This window comes from Myotis nattereri (assembly GCF_964212035.1).
Source record: "Myotis nattereri genome assembly, chromosome: 3".
Taxonomy (NCBI): domain Eukaryota; kingdom Metazoa; phylum Chordata; class Mammalia; order Chiroptera; family Vespertilionidae; genus Myotis; species Myotis nattereri.
This window is the reverse complement of record NC_138077.1, coordinates 166,221,731-166,239,420: the sequence shown is the minus strand read 5'-3', so window position 1 is coordinate 166,239,420 and position 17,690 is coordinate 166,221,731. Positions and strand designations below refer to the sequence as shown.

Here is a 17,690-nt window from a genome sequence, read left to right as displayed (position 1 = left end):
TGGTCAAACAAACCTAATAAATGTCCAGTGATATGTATACCATTGGTGTTCTGATTCGACCCTTAATTGAGAATAAATTCATAAATAGAGTAAATATTAGAATGTATTATAAAAGTAGATGAAATATTCAGAAGTAATAAATAAAACAAACATTAAAGAATCATAAAATTAAAATATGCAAATTTAATAAATCAAGTCTACTTAAAATAACCCATAGAAATCTGATAATGTTTAAAAGTATTTATGTCCCTCAAAATGCAGTTTAAGAGCCCATGATATGAGAGACACAAGATTTTATTAAAATACATAACCTCACTATGCAGTAAAGTAAGATAATTATAATGAGAAAATTAAAGCACAGTAAGATAAAATCTTGCACGGATAATATAATCTTTTTCTTTTTTCATTTAACAAATATTTCCTAAGGATCCTCTAGGCTAGGTGATGGGGATACAATGGTGATGACTCTGTTTTAGCATTTCCTAACTGCTATAAATCAAAGACAAGATGACTTTGGAACCCAAGCATGAATGTGTCTTGCCTGGTCTCTGTTCTTGCCAGCCTCTAATGAGCTACTCTTATGACCAAACACATAATAAAATGATCTTCACATGGAAAGATTTAAAATTTTTAAAGTAGTTCCTCACTTCCACTGGACAAATTTAAGATACTGACAAGGCATAATGACCTGCCTTATCATTTTCTACTTCCAGGCAGAAATGATAATGCATGCACACCTGACAGTTCAGTTTCTTACTGTTTAGCAGACTAGTGACATTAATTTCTTTGTTGTTTTCTGTTGAAGTAATGGGGCATTATACAGTTTAAAGAGAACTTATCTTATATACCAAATATTGATTATTGATTTTTCAAAGAATTTGAATTTTGAATTACATTGAAATTACTCTGAATAGAAGTAGTCTTGTGATTCAAAAGGTAATTCAGTGTTGTACTACATCTTTGTGACCTTCAAGGGTCATTGCCAGTATTTTTGCAACAGACACACAGCTCAGTGTCAAGGATTCAGAAATGCAAGCCCTGCTCCAGAAGCTCATATTAGTGAGTATGGAACTAACAGCTTAAAGAGATTTCAGGTTATTGATTTACCAGAAAAACTAACTTTCACTGTATTAAATAAGTAAAATCCAATAATGTTATCATCAAGTAGTAATACAAAGAGAATTTACCCAGTGTCTGTAGAAAATAAGACTAATGTTACACATAGCTTCTTACATAAATCTCAGCAGTTTTATTAAAAACATTTCTCACTAATTCACATTAGGGAATTGACTAACAGTGGTAAATAAAAATAGTGACTCAGCTTTGTTTTTCATTCAATGAAATATCTATATTGAAAAAAATATTTATTTGATACAGAAGAAAGAAAACAGTTTTAGATACTTTCAGAGACTAGTTCATAGGAATGTGTACATTGTAGAATATGATGTATCAAAGTACATGAATGTGATTTAAAAAGTACATGTACGTGTTTTCAACATTTCAAAATTTAATGAGATAGAGAATTAGGTACAACATTGAAATTACATAGGTTACTATAATGATAATTTGCACCAATTAACACCCATACATTACCCAAAGATTCCAGAATTTAAAATTATATTGTCAACTGCTTGTTTTTTCTCTGTCTTGAGGGAAAAGAGGATGGGGAGAGGTAGAAGAGGGTAAAGGAGAGATGAGTGGTAATGGAAGGAGGCCTGACCTGGGGTGGTGAACACGCAATACCAATATACAGATGTTGTATTATAGAATTATATACCTGAAGCTTATCTACACTAATAAAAGAGAAACATGGTAATTGGCGTACGACCGCTACCCTTTTCATTGGCTAATCAGCGAGATATGCAAATTAACTGTCAGCCAAGATGGCGGCCAGCAGCCATGCAGCTTGAAACTAACATGAGGCTTGCTTGCCTCAGTGACGGAGGAGGATCGTTGGAGGAAACCAATGTTCCCCGCCTGCGGCTGCAGGCCTCTGAGCGGGCAGTTTAAGAAACATTGTAACAAATACCGCCAGACTTCAGCCAGCAGATTCGCAACATTGTAAGCAAAGGCCAGAAACCTACTTTCAGCCTTGGAGGCCTAAGAGCTGGAGCCAAGCCTTAAGGTAAAGCTGGCCCAGAATAAAAAAAAAGAAAAGAAAAAAAGGAGCAGTTGGGAACTTCAGTCACTCCCAGCCTGAAAACAGCCCTCAGCCCCTCACCCAGACTGGCCAGGCACCCCAGTGGGGACCCCCACCCTGATCCAGGACACCCTTCAGGGCAAACCAGCGGCCCCACCCATGCACCAGGCCTCTATTCTATATAGTAAAAGGGTAATATGCCTCCCGGCACCGGGATCAGCGTGACAGGGGGCAGCGCCCAAACCCCCTGATCGCCCTGCGGCTCTGTGTGTTACAGGGGGTGGGGCCCCAACCCCCTGAACAGCCCTGCTCTGTGCCTGATAGGGGGGAGCTCCCCAACCGCCCCCCCCCCCCGCCACGGGCCCTGCTCTGTGTGTGATGGGGTAGAGCCATAACCTCCCCATCGGCCCTGCCCCCAGTGTGAGAGTGGCGGCACCCCAACCCCCTGATGGGCTCTGCTCTGTGTGTGACAGGGGCATAGCCCCAACCCCCGGATTGGCCCTGCTCTGTGCGTGGCAGGGGCTGGCGCTGCAACCTCCCCATTGACCCTGCCTTGAGTGTGACAGGGGACGGTGCCCCAACCCCCCAATTGGCCCTACCCTGTGCGTGACTGAGGGTGGCATCACAACCTCCCAATCTGCCCTGCTCTGTGCATGACGGGGCAGCGCCCCAACTCCCCAATCGGCCCTGCTCTGAGCCAGACCAGGGGCTGCACCTAGGGATTGGGCCTGCCCTCTGCCACCCGGGAGCAGGCCTAAGCCAGCAGGTCGTTATCTCCCAAGGGGTCCCAGACTGCGAGAGGGCACAGGCCGGGCTGAGGGACCCCCCCCCTCCCCCCCGAGTGCACAAATTTTTGTGCACTGGGCCTCTAGTATAATTGTATTAACCAATGTTACCCCAATAACTTCAATAAAATAAAGAAATACTTACATTTGTATAATTTCCTTTAATCAAGTGGGCTTTATTGTAAATTTTGCATTTCTCCATTTAATATTGTTTTTTCTTCTCTGATTTGCTTTTTGTCTGACTTAGCAGCTAAGTACTAAGTCTGACTTATATAGCTGTATTTTACCTCAACTTTAAAATGGAGGTGATGATGACTTATAGAAGAGTGGTTTTCAGTGACACATCAGAATGTCTGGAAGGGTAAATTAAAGACCAGGAAGCAAAGATAGGTAGTGGCCATACTTTTTCTAAAGTGTCTCTATGAAAAATAGTAAACAAATGGAAAAGTAACTGGAAGAGGGTGACGAGGCAATAAAAATAGTATTTTTTGAATGATGAGAGAAACTAAAGCTTACTTGTATGCTGCTGGAGGTGACCTGGGAGAAACAGATTGATGTGTGTGGAAAAGAGTGAACTCCAGGCCTGGACCACTGCAAAGACAAAAAGAGGTGGAAGATATGTGATCTAGAACTCAAGTGAGCTGGAAGGGGACATGAATTTGGGAGGGCCAGAGTTGGTTAGCTAAAAAGAATCACAAAAGTGACTTCAAAACATATTGACATATTGCACTGAATCTAAACTTAATGCATCCCCAACTCAACTTCAACTAAGCCAGATCCCAAGTGTGCCACATGATACCCAAGAAAGTATGCTGGAGTGAAAGTCTATGCAGCAAACTGCAGCAATCTTAACCAATTGCCTTTGAAGTATATTTCTTTGTAAATGTTTCTCACCATGCATGGGAGAGGCCTGAAGCTTAAGCTTCAACACCTTTGGAGTAAATGCATCCCTGCTTGTTTGTGTAGGGTAAGTTATAAGCTGGGATAAGAGGAGAATACTTTTGATATGGTTAACGAACCATGAACTAGTTCAGAGATTTGATAAGCAACTTCTTGGAGCAAAATAATAGAGTTGTCTGGCAGAACGCAATCCACATTTCAAGTATTTGTCATAAATTTAAACTGAGACAAGTCAGCCAAGCTGAGTTTTCCCAACAAAGCTTGGTGCTGTGGCAGAAAAGGCAGAAAGATGGATTCAACCTAGGTTAAGTTCAGGTAGGTGATGTGACACAAGGAAGAGGGCAACGTTTCTGAGTGACATTTGTGGGAAACTGTGTAATGATGATAGAGTGTTTATCATTACTCTCAGTGAGGCAGGAAAGGTAGATGAAGAAAGATAAATTGAGCATATTCCTAATATGTCATATTAAGAACCTCTGCAGGTACTGGGACGCATGAACTGGAAGGCTAGGAGGTGCTAGTCAGACGTCGGCATACCTGCAATTGAGATTTCAGAGGTGATGCTGGTATTTGTGGTGACAAAGTTTAAGTGGGATCTTGGGAGTGAACTACTGTGATGGAGTAGAGGAGAGGATTGATTGTGGATGTGGATTGTTTATTTTGTTCAATTCAGATGAAACCTTTGAAGCGCTAGAATGTACAAGTTACCAGGGAAGGAGACGGCGATACAGATTAAACAAGATTCAGTTCCTGCATCAAGGAACTCACGGTGTAATACGTAAAGCACTATGGTAAGGCTACCAACACAGAAGAAGGGATTCCTCACCAAACCAAGAAGAGCAGAACAGGCTTAGAACATCTGCAAAGGCAAACTGCAAGATAAAGTATGATGCCTTGAAGAAGAGCAGAGTTGGGTTTTCCTGGAGGCTCTAGTTCTAAGGGAGGTATAGTGACAGAAGAGGCTAAGAAGTAAGCGAAGGTCAGATAAGAGTTCTTTGTGACGCAGTACAAGCATCATGGCTTTATAATCTTTGGATAATGGCAAAACTGTTGCAGGCAGGAGCAGACATGATGAAATGTGGAGACAGAGGGTGGATGAAGGAAGTGACTGCAGTTTTTTGAATAAAGAAGGCAGCACGGCCAGTTTGAATTATGGGATGAGAGTGTATGTGTTATTTGGATTCAGACAAGGCCATCCAAGTTTGCAATCTAGATGGTCAGTAGTACGTTAAAGTGCTTCCCTTGTCCAGCTGTTAACACTTTGTAGGAACTAGCCTAGGAAACATGAAACACCACAATGTAATCTCCATGAGGGCATCTTTGTTTTGTTCTCAGTCTTTCTCCGGTGCCTGGTACTTAATAGACTCCTAATAAGTACTAATTAAATGAAATTGTTGAATGAATTAAACTCTGCCTTTAACATCTGATCTCCTCCTTTGGTACCTTCATTCTAAGGTAGCATTGTGCTAGGTGTGAGCCACTTACACCTTTTCTCTGGAATACTTCTCTCCTTTTAAACCTTATTCATCATATATTTTAAAAGTTCATGAGTGGGGGGTGGGAGGGCAATGGGGGATAAGGACACATATGTAATATCTTAATCAATAAAGAAAAATAATTTTTAAAAATAAAAATAAAAGTTCAAGATCAGGCTCTTGCCATCCCCGTATATCAGCCATATAGTTTGGAACACAGTAACTTGCTTCTTTATGCCTGAATCTCTTTGTCTGTAAGGCGGGGCTAATAGCTAACATTCACTGAGCATTGAGCATTAGCATGTAGAGCCAGGCAATGTTCTGAACACTTTAAACGTTTTAACAGAGTTCATTCTCATTATGCCCTATGTGACCAATTCTACTGTCACTCACCTATTAGAAATGAGGAAACTTAAACCAAGATCTTACAAGTTAAATCTGAACTGTCTTAAATTGTGCTCTTAACCACTCTAGTCTGCTCACTGCTTGTCCAATAGTACATACCTCATTGGATAGTTGCAAAGATTCAAGAATAATTTATGTACATGCACTTTGAAAGTACCTTACTATATAAGTGTCCAATAGAATTGAGTTAATGTTGTTATTTTGTTTTATTTTTATTATTTCTATCTTCTTAGGGAGTTATATATTTATTCAACAGAACAGTTATTATCACATGCAGGAAATTAGACTATTTTATTTTAGACAAATCAAACTTGGAAAAAGTACTCCTTATGTGATGCTTACTTACATCTACCTTCCTACAACTTTCCTCATTGATTCTGAACTGGGGATGAAGATAGGACAAATATCTTCCTTACAACAACCCCCAGATAAACAAAGATGATGTCTTTGACACCTACATCTCCTATTCTCTAGCCTAAATTTTAGTTTGCGTTATTTTAGCCATTTTTCCTATGGCATCGTTTCCAAATATTCTTTGAATAATCTCTGATTTGTTGAATACACCTTTATACTTGGAAACCTAAAATACTGTAGTCCATATGTGGGTTAATGGTTGCATATAGATCAGGATATTGACAAAAAAAAAAAAGATTTGGGAACATTCTTATCATAGTCTGAATTAAATTCCTAGAGACCATTTGAATGCTTTCTTTGCATGAGTAGGTAGTATTTCTTTACTGAAGGAATGCACTTATAAACAAACTAGAGGCCTGGAGCACAAATTCGTGCACTGGTGGGATCCCTCTGGGTGGCCTACAGGGATCAGGCCAAAACCCGCAATCCAATGCTGCTGTCTGCAGCTTCTACCTGCCGTTCCCGCTCATCCCAGCCCCACTGTGCCTGCTGCGGGCTCGCACCCAAGCAGCCCCCATCGGGAGAGGCTCGCGCTCCCACAGCTGCACTCACCAGCCATGAGCCCTGCATCTGGCGCCCTCCCAAAGGGAGTGGCCTGCGGGATTGGGCTGAAACAGGCTCTCTGACATCCCCCGAGGGGTCATGCGAGAGGGTGCAGGCCAGGCTGAGGGATCCCACCGGTGCACGATCAGGCTGTGGAGGGACCACAGGAGGGCTCCAGGGCATGTCCAGCCCATCTCGCTCAGTCCTAATTGGCCAAACCCCAGCAGCAAGCTAACCTACTGGTCGGAGCATCTGCCCCCTGGTGGTCAGTGCACAACATAGTGACTGGTTGGCTGTCTTCCCCCTGGTGGTCAGTGCATGTCATAACGAGCAGTTGAACAGCCTTAGTATATCATTAGCATATTACACTTTGACTGGTTGTTCGGTTGTTCTGCCGTTTGGTCTATTTGCATATTACCCTTTTATTATATAAGATAAATCAATGAATACTGAGCTTACTCTTGAATTAAATCCCCAGTTATGTCCATACCCACTTCTGCTACTGTTTATACTTGTGTGCTTGATTTGGGGGACATATGGCAGGACTTTACATTTGTCCCTATTAAACTTCATGTTGTTAGAACTATCAAGTCTTTGAACATTTTCAGATGTCTTTATTGATTGTTTAGAGAGAGAGGAGGGGCATAGGGGGAGATAGAAACATTGGTGAGAGAGAACCTTATATCAGTTGCCTCATGCACACCCCCTACTGGGTATCGAGCCCACAACCAGGGCATCTGCCTTGACCATGAATCAAACTGGTGACTTTTTGGTTCATGGGTCAATATTCAACAACTAAGCAACACCAGCTGGGCAACATTTTCATATCATTTTAGATACTATTTTAGTCATTTAATGTGTTGTCTCTCCCTCTCAACATCATGTAGATTTTTTTCCTTTGTGCCATTGAGTATTTAAACAGAATATATTACACTCATGTTCATATTAAAATATTCATAAGAGCTTATGGCTGAAAGTATTTTAATTAATTATAAATTAATCACATTTCCCCAGCAGTGCATTTTATTAACTGTCTCTAAGAATATCTGTTTTTTATTCAATAATTTCTAAATTATAAAAATATTTTTCCTAAATATCACTCAATTGGAATAATTAAATTTAAAACATAGTTAGAATTTTATGAACTTTTTAGTGGCATCAGCATCTGAAATAAAATTTAGAAACATGAAACTAATGTAAACTGGAAACAGACTCAGACCCTATGGAGCTAACCTTTTCATCACCAAAAAATAAACTGAGGAAGTTAAACAGTCCCAAGGCATGTAAGACAGGACAATTGAGAGAATTAGCAAGAAGCTTGCCATCAAGAGCTGAACAATTTTAGTCATCCAATTTTGTGCATCAGAAAGAGTTTCAATTGTGTACTATAAAATTAATGAATAAAAGATTTCCCAGTTGTGAGAGCTAAAGGGCTAGCAATAAGCCAAATATATTATTAAATGAAAGATTTCAAGAAAAATGAGAGAAGTTTCTTAAAATGTCATCATAATTCCTTGGCAAATTGCATACTCCAAAAGTTATTAAACAAAGATGGTAAAAGTAAAAGGAAATAAAAAATAATAGTTTGAATTGTGATCTCACATTTTAGAAAAAATATAATAACTGGAATATCTCAGTGAATATCATGTCACTTTAGTGAGAGAATATAATTTTTAAGATTTACATTGGCTATTTTACATTTACTGATTTGAGAAAACACCTTTAAGTTTATTTGTATATATTTTGAGACAGGTTCCATCCTGTTGCCTTCCAGTTTTGTGTAGTCTCTGGGAATAGCAAGTTTTTTTGTTTTTTTTTATGATATCGGCCAGATAATCTCATCAATTTTAAGATACTTTAAAGTTCTCTTTTTAAAACTTAAAGTTCCCTAGCTTAATGTTGACAAAATTAGACAGAAGTCAGATATGATTTTTATACTTAACATTTTTCTTAACATCATTGGAAGAAAAATTTAATAGGTATATACATAAATGTAATCTAACTATTATCAAAATTAGTGGAATAAAAGTAGCACATATGTCAAATCAATAGGACAGCCTAAGATTGCATATACATAGCACAAGTTACAGAAATTTGTTGTAGTCATGCAAAATATATGTTCTATTTATGTTAATACTGATGTAACTATTTTCATAACTCATTTTAATTAATCAAAGTAAGACTCTTTCAAAAAGAATTCTAAGTAGTTAGGTATCAATTTGAAGAAAAGACACTGAGATGTTCACTCATTTTTTCTGGTTATTAAATGTAGTGCCTACATACTATAGGAAATTTGGGAAACAGAAAAAATGCAAAAAAAAGAAAATTAAAATCAATCATAATTTCACCACTGAGATTTTTTAAAATTTTTTGATATAGTTTCTCCTGATTTTTTCTAACTTTTTAAAGTAAATATAAATATAAAAATATTTTTATAAAATATGAAAATTTTAAATATATCAAACACCTACTAACCAAAATGAACAAATGTTAATTATGTTCATATTTGAGTTAGATTTTTTAATTAAAGATGTAAAACACTATAGCTCAATGAGAAGTTATCTGTCCTCCCTCCTAATCTTATTCCAATCACCCCCTCCTAGTCTGTTTTCAACCCCAGGGCAATTACTACTTTGAATTTGGTGTGCATCTATTCCACATATCTCTATTTTCTACTGCATAAATATGTTTTGTAAATACATAGCAATGAATTGTCAGTAACTGCTTTTTCAGTCAATAGTGTTTGCAAGATCTATACATCTTCATAAAAATATAATTTATTTTTATTGTTGCATACTATACCAATATATGACTTTATTATTATTATTTGGTTATCTATTCCTTATGCTGTTGTTTATTTGGATCATAACCAAATTTTTATTTTTATTAATTATTCTACAAGGAAATATTTCTACAAGATTTTTCTATATTTCAGATCATTTTAGTAGGACAGTTGCCTAAAAGTAGATATGAATGTTTTCAAGACATCAGAAACATATTTGAAAATTTTTTCCTAAAAGATAACACTAATTTATATTCCCCAAAGTAGTTTATGTGAGTGCTTAGCTCACCAGCATTAAATACGACAAGCCATTCTTGACTTAATTCATTCATTTTTAATGGAAACAATTGACTTTGGGATGAAATTAAGTAGCATGAAAAAAGGCAATTTATGTGTTAGGTTGGGTGTAAGCATTTAGTTTAATTCCAAGATCCACTTTAATACGGTCTATTAATCATGAAATGCCATTTCATCATCTTTAAGTTGTGGTTTTTGTTTCAGAAAGGTTGTATATTGATCTGCTAAATATATTTCATCTCTGCTATTATTAGGAAGTTGCTGAAATTTCTTCTGTGGTACATTTTATTTTAATACCCAGTAATAAGAATATTATCTTTTTTTAAAAGCCAGCATATGATTTACTTTATTTATAAGGTATTTGTGATCACCAGGATTCTTTATTATTTCAGGACTAGAGGCCCAGTGCATGAAATGTGTGCACTCCGGGAAGGGTTCTTTCAGCCCAGACTGTGCCTTCTCACACTCCAGGAGCCCCATGATCCATCACCCCCACAGAGGGAGGCTCCACCCACCTGCCACAGTCCACTGGTTGGTGGCCTGGGCCTCTCTCTTTGGGGCAATCATGGAGCCCCCCAATTGATCAATCGCCCTGCTGGCCTGTGGCCTGGGCCTCCCTCTGCAGGGCGATCATGGGGTGATGGACAGGCCCCCGACCAATCTCATCACACCTACCTTGGCTGGTCTGGCACCAGTGAGTGTCATAGTGTGGTTGTCCAGAAGGTCGTCCTGACGGTTGTTCTGCTGTTCAGTTGTTCGATCGATTTGCATATTATCCTTTTATTATTATAGATTTCAATTGTAAGCTGTAATATGATGGCATCTTTGAAGCCAGAAGACCTGAGAAACAATCCTAGCTGTAGTTTTACAAACTTTATCAAATCATTCTCATTTTCCCCCAGGAAATAATGATCAGACTCCTCATTCATAAAGTGGGATGATTATTACCTTATTATGGTGTAAAATAAATCCAAATGAGAAATTTTGAAATAAAGTAGAAACATAGGTTAGCATTAGTTATCCCTTTTCAAGTAGTCATAGGTGCATAGGGTCCCCGGCAGAGCCCAGTAGAGCCCAGTGTTAGAGATATTGTACAGGAACAAATGTTCAGCTATATCTGCCACTTTGTCTGACACAGCCAAGGAAGCAAGTTACACAGTACGTCAAAGGCTACCCAAATCATTAGAGATCATGCCAAACCTTATGTTCCCACTGCATCCTCTTCTGCCCACACACAAAGACTTCATGCTACATAGGCTTACAACCTGAATTTTGTCAATGCCTGGAATCCCTTCAGAAATCTTAAGCTCCTAACTTCTGTTCTCTCCTAATATTTTTTAATTTGTCTCATTCTTTCAATCTCTCATTCCTACTAGTCTTCTTTGACCTCATGAAAAACTGAATTATCTTGTTTTTTCCCTAGTCTGTCAGTCTCCCAGCTGGCCCCCCAAAGAATTAAAATAATTATCATTGATGGAGCTATTTTGATTGTCTTTGCCTTCCTCTTTAATTCCCTTTAAATGACTCAGTATATACCATAGTCCCCAAGTGTTATATGTATCAAAATCCTTGCCCCTTTCTGCTCAACAGATCATCTTAATCCCTCCTTCATCAAGAAAATTTGAGCCTGGTCAACATGGCTCAGTGGTTGAGCATTGACCTATGAACTAGGAGGACAAGGTTGGATTCTTAACCGGGTCAGGTTGCAGGCTTGACCTCTAGCGGGGGCATGCAGGAGGCAACTGATCCATGATTCTCTCTCATCATTGATGTTTCTCTCTCTCTCTCTCTCTCTCTCTCTCTCTCTCTCTCTCTCTCTCTTCCTCTCTGAAATCAATTAAAATATATAGTTATGTTGTTTCATTTTAAAAGAAAATTTGAGGCCTTCGGACATGCTCTCTCTCAACTTCAGCCCCCTCCTATACATAATGCCCATTTACATCCACACCATCCTTACCATCTTCCCTTGAACTTCAGGTGTCTCACTTCTTTCCAAGGCCAGCACCTTCTCTTGTGCTATCAGTCTCATCTTTTTTTCTTGTTTGTCTGAATTTACTCCATTAATTTTATACTATTTTATGTCTTTAATCTTTCCCTCTTTGCTAGTGTTTTCTATCAACTTTCTTTTCCCTTGACTTCCTCAATTTCTTTCTAGCCCCTCAACTTTTCTCTTCTCATCCAAACTTTACAAATAATATTCTATCTATGTTGTGCCCATTTATTTGCCTCTTATCTTCAACTCTATATAATATATAATTATAGCATGAAACAGTTATCACTAAGGTTACCAGTGTCCTACTATTTCCAAAACTGAGTGGACATCTTCAGTCTTTTATTTCACTGGACACCTCTCCTTACAGTTGGGGAACTGATCATTTCTAAAGAGAAATCAGGAAAATGTCATCACAAATCAAGAAATGATGCTGGCAGCAATAGCAACCTCTATCCTCTGTATTCAGCCTGCTTCCCAGGAGACAGAATTTAGAGACTTTTTTTTAGGTAATTAAAATGTTTTCTCATGTGCCATGTGTTACACCTTGGTTATATTCTCTCTCTCCTTTCTCTGAACTTCTCTACATTATTCTTTCCTCCCATGTGCTATCTTGTGTTCTGGTTATTTATATACATTCGTCTCCCCAATTAAATTATTAGCTATGTCAAGGCAGGAACGAAGTTTGAATAACTGTGGATTCTGATTTGTGCCTTTCCTACAGTAGGCATCTCCACAACAAATAATTATTTGTTGATAAATGAAGAGATAAGAAATGAGTGGGTCTTGGTGTGGTCCTCCTTGGATCCCTCTTGTTTGGGACTCTGTGCTTCCTGGACTTGTAAGTCTATTTCTTTCACCAGGTAGGGGAAGTTTTCTGTCATTAATTCTTTAAATAGGTTTTCAATTTCTTTCTCTCTTCTTCTGGCACCCCCATAATTCGGATGTTGGTACACTTGAAGTTGTCCCAGAGGCCCCTTACACTATCTTCATATTTTTGGATTATTTTTTCTTTTTGCTCTTCTGGTTGGGTATTTTTTTTTGCTTCCTTGTATTTTAAATCATTGATTTGATTCTCGAGATCCTCTAGTCTATTATTGAATCCCTGTATATTGTTCTTTATTTCAGTCAGTGTATGCTTAATTTCTGACTGGTCCACACCAAAGCACATCATAATGAAAACGCAAAGGGCAAAAGACAAAAAGAGATTCTTAAAAGCAACAAGAGAAAAACAATTAGTTACCTACAAGGAAGTGTCCATACAACTGTCAGCTGATTCTCAACAGAAACTATGCAGGCCAGAAGGGAGTGGCAAGAAATATTCAAAGTGATGAATAGCAAGAACCTACAACCAAGATTACTCTACCCAGCAAAGCTATCATTTAGAATTGAAGGTTGGATGAACAGCTTCAAAGACAAGAAAAAGAAAGGATTTCATCCCCACCAAACCAGTATTATATGAAATGCTGAAGGGTATTTTTGGAGAAGGAGAAGGAGAAGGGTAAAGATAAAAAAATATGAGCAACAAAATGACAACAAATACATATCTATCAATAATTGAATCTAAAAATCAAATGAATAAAAAATCTATTGAACAGAAAAACCTAGACTGAGAGAAACCAAGATGGCAGCATAGGTAAACACCTGAAATTGCTGCCTCACACAACCACTTCAAAAATACAACTAAAAGACAAAACGGATATCATCCAGAACCACAGGAAGGCTGGCTGAGTGGAAATTCTACAACTAGAGGAAAAGAGAAAAGCACACAGAGACTCAGAGGAGGTACGGAAGTAAAGGGCAGAGGTAAGGAGGCGCACGCAGAAAGGGCTGGCAACTGAGGACGCGGTTGTCTTTTTCAATCGGGAGGGAATCTCAAGCTCCCAACTGCTCTGAGCTCCATTTCCTGGAGAGTCTCTGGGGACCCAGACTCATACAGGGAGAAACTGGACTGTCTGGCATTGGGTGGAACTCAAGGGCGGCTTTCTCTAAGAGGTGCTTGCAGATATTACCACGGGACACTGAGACCCGGGGCCTGAGAACGGTGTCTCCAGCACAGAAGTTCTCCCACCATAAACACAGCTGATTCTCACAGCCAATTGTCCTGGAGGTCAATTCCTCTCAGTGATACCTACAACAATAAAGGCTTAACTACAACAAGACTGTGCACAAAGCCCACAAAGGGGTGTACCAAGAGTGTCCACCTCAGGTAATTGGGGAGGCTGAACCACTGGGCCTATAGGACACCGAGCACAGGAAGCCACTCTATCAACACAGGAAAGCAGCCAAAATGCAAAGACAAAGAAACAGGTCACAAATGACAGAAATGGAGGAAAGCAAACTACTGGATATAGAGTTCAAAACCATGGTTATTAGGTTATCAAGAATTTTCTAGAAACCGCCAATAAATTTAGTGAGACCCTCAATAAATCTAGTGAGACCCTCGAGGATATGAAAAAGGACCAACTAGAAATTAAGTATACACTGACTGAAATAAAGAATATTATACAGAGATCCAAAGCAGACTAGAGGATCACAAGAATCAAGTGAAAGATTTGAAATACAAAGAAGCAAAAAACTCCCAACCAGAAAAACAAAAAGAAAAAAGAATCCAAAAATATGAAGATAGTGTAAGGAGCCTCTGGGACAACTTCAAGCATACCAACATCTGAATTATGGGGGTGCCAAAAGAAGAGAGAGAACAAGATATTGAAAACCTATTTGAAGAAATAATGACAGAAAACTTCCCCTACCTGGTGAAAGAAATAAGCTTACAAGTCCAGGATGCACAGAGATCCCCAAACAAAAGGAATCCAAAGAGGACCACACCAAGACACATCATAATTAAAATGCCAAGAGCAAAAGACAAAGAGAGAATCTTAAAAGCAGCAAGAGAAAGACATTCAGTTACTTACAAGGGAGTACCCACACGACTGTCAGCTGATTTCTCAATAGAAACTATGCAGGCCAGAAGGGAGTGGCAAGAAATATTCAAAGTGATGAATAGCAAGAACCTACAACCAAGATTACTTTATCCAGCAAAGCTATCATTCAGAATTGAAGGTCAGATAAAGAGCTTCACAGATAAGAAAAAAGCTAAAGGAGTTTATCACCACCAGACCAGTATTATATGAAATGCTGAAAGGTATCCTTTAAGAAGAGGAAGAAGAAGAAAAAGATAAAGATAAAAATTACTGATAACAAATACATATCTATCAACAAGTGAATCTAAAAATCAAGTGAATAAAAAATCTGATGAACAGAATAAACTGGTGAATATAATAGAATCAGGGGCATAGAAAGGGAGTGGACTGACAATTCTTGGGGGGAAAGGGTTGTGGGGGTGCAGGAAGAGACTGGAAAAAAATCATAAACCTATGGATGAGGACAGTGGGGGGGGGGAAGGGGGAAGGGCAGAGAGTGAGGTGGGAACCAGGTGGAGGGGAGCTATGAGGGGAAAAAAAGAGGAACAACTGTAATAATCTGAACAATAAAGATTTAATTTTTAAAAAATCTAATGAACAGAATAAACTGGTGGATGGAATAGAATCAGGGGCATGGAAATGGAACAGACTGATGATTCTAAGAGAGAAGGGGGTGCGGGAAATGATTAGTCAAAGATTTTATTTGCATGTAGGCAATACCTATGGACACAGACAATAGGGTGACGAGGGCCTGGGGTGGGGTGGGAACCCAGTGGAGGGGAGTTATGGGGGGGGGGAGAGGAACATCTGTAATAATCTCAACACAAAAGATTAATTTTAAAAAATGAGTGTGTCTTATTCATATTGTCATCACCTCATGGTAATGTAATTCCTGGAGGGGAGTATGTAAGGCACTAACACATATGATAAAAACCTACTGTGTGTCAGGTACTGTGGCAAACAATGGGGATATGAGGTTGTAATGATTAAAAAACAAACATTTTTCTGCCCTTCAAAAGCTTTTCTATATATATAAAAGCCCAGCGACTGGACTGGCGGAACAACCAGAACAACTGGAACAACCGATGGCTATGATGCACACTGAGGCAGCAAACCAGCCTGATCTGTGCCCCAATCCCTGCCCCCCGGCCAACCCTGCTCCCAATTAGCTCCCAACACCCCAACTGAGGGCAGGGCTAGCTGGCCAACTTCCCACAGCCCTTCCCTCTGGCCGGCACCACCCCCTACCACCCCCCAACCGATCAGGAGCCAACCGCTCGTTATCCTTCCCCCTGCCAAGCTGGCCCAATGGGCCCCCATCAGGGTGGCCAACCAGACCCCACCTGTGCACAGAAACAATGCACCTATTGAATAGAGTGTAATAAATGCTCCAAATGATAATTATAGGGTGTTAAAGGAGAATACATTTTTATTTTTTTTTTAGAATTCAGGTAAGCAGTTTGATTAAATAAAAAATGAAATTGTCTGTGTATTAAGAACTTGAATGTGAGCCCACCCAGTGTGGCTAAGTGGTTGAGCATCAACCTATGAACCAGGAGATCACAGTTCGATTCCCAGTCAGGGCACATGTCTGAGTTGTAGGCCCAATCCTCAGCAGGTGACTCTCATCATTTTCTCTCTCCCTCTCCCTGAAATCAATAAAAAATATTTAAAAAAAAACAACTAGTATGTGAAACACACAACTCTCCTGGGTAGAGAAGGCAATTTCATACTGATACCCAGCAGCATGTTTTTTAAAGGTTGTTCTGATTGTTTTCAGATTAATTCTAGGTTGGCTAATTCGGGGACCACCAGTTTTGCTAAAGATTTGTTAAATTTGGAATTTCTTAGAGGATTAACATTAGATTCCCAAATATAAGTTCCAGACCAAGAAATTATACCTTATACTGTAATAAGAAAAGATTAATTTGGTTTCTTCTCCTCTTTCCTTTCTCCCCACTTCTCTCCCAGCCTGAAGTTTTGGATCAAATACAAAATTTAAGGGAGTTGTGGATGGATAATAACGCATTGCAAGTGCTACCTGGGGTATGTAAGTTTTTATTATACCATGTTGTCCAGCATCTGTGTTATATACTAACTGCAATTGAAGATACTCTTAAATCTCAGTGTTTGCATTTCAAAGTAGTAAAACATTTGTTAGGAGTGTTCAGTTTCCAAGTGTTTCTCAGTAACTTGTTTTTGAGTATTTCATGTACCCTTCGTGGCTGTTACAGGTATGTAAAATGTATGAAAGACTTCTTTTGTTCTCTTAGGAGTATATTTGTCATCTCTTTCTGCATGTGTTATTTTTAAATTTTATATTGTTATATTGTAAAAACAAATGCCATATACAATACCAACTCTTTGTTTTGTGCAATCATCCTTACTCTTCTTGGTAATTAGAAAATGGTTTCTGATCATATTGTTAGATCTCTTCCACAAAATAAAAAAATCTTTCTTAGTTCAGGTGATATTTAGTAAAGCCCATTTGAATTTTTTTTAAATGGCAAGGATTATACGGTGTAACACCAGAAAGTAAAATTATAGTCAAATTTTTCCCTCAATAAATGGGCTGTCCAGTGTCTCCTGAGCAGATTTGCCAATCAACTCATTTAGTGTGACTATTCCTTCTTTTTCCATCCAGTGAAAGAATGACTTTCCATAAAACATTGCCTCTGCCTATCACAATGCATACATTCAAATAAGCATATGTAGGCCAGCCAGCATGGCTCAGTGGTTGAGCATCCATCCACCTATGAACCAGGAAGTCACAGTTCTCTTCTGATTCCTGGTCAAGGCACATGCCTGGGCTTCAGGTTCAATCCCTAGGTGTGCAGAAGGCAGCCAATCAATGATTCTCTCTCATCATTGATGTTTCTATCTCTCTCTTCCCCCTCCCCCCACAACCCCGCTTCCTCTCTAAAATAAACAAAAATATATTTTTAAAATAAGCATGTGTACACACACACAGCAGCCCCAAGGCTGCCAGTGGTGATAGCCAATTCCAAACTTCCTCCATTAGGCTAATTAGCCAG

At 38.9% G+C, this 17,690-nt stretch overlaps 1 protein-coding gene across 1 annotated transcript in view; it reads left to right on the top strand.

Moving 5' to 3' along the window:
- The window catches only part of LRRC7 (leucine rich repeat containing 7), a 481,537-nt gene that overhangs the window by 326,709 nt on the left and 137,138 nt on the right, over window positions 1–17,690 (top strand). Inside the window, exon 9 of the mRNA XM_081085905.1 lies at window positions 16,627–16,701. Coding sequence (XP_080942031.1) covers window positions 16,627–16,701 — 75 coding nt within the window. The remainder of the gene's footprint in view (window positions 1–16,626; window positions 16,702–17,690) is intronic.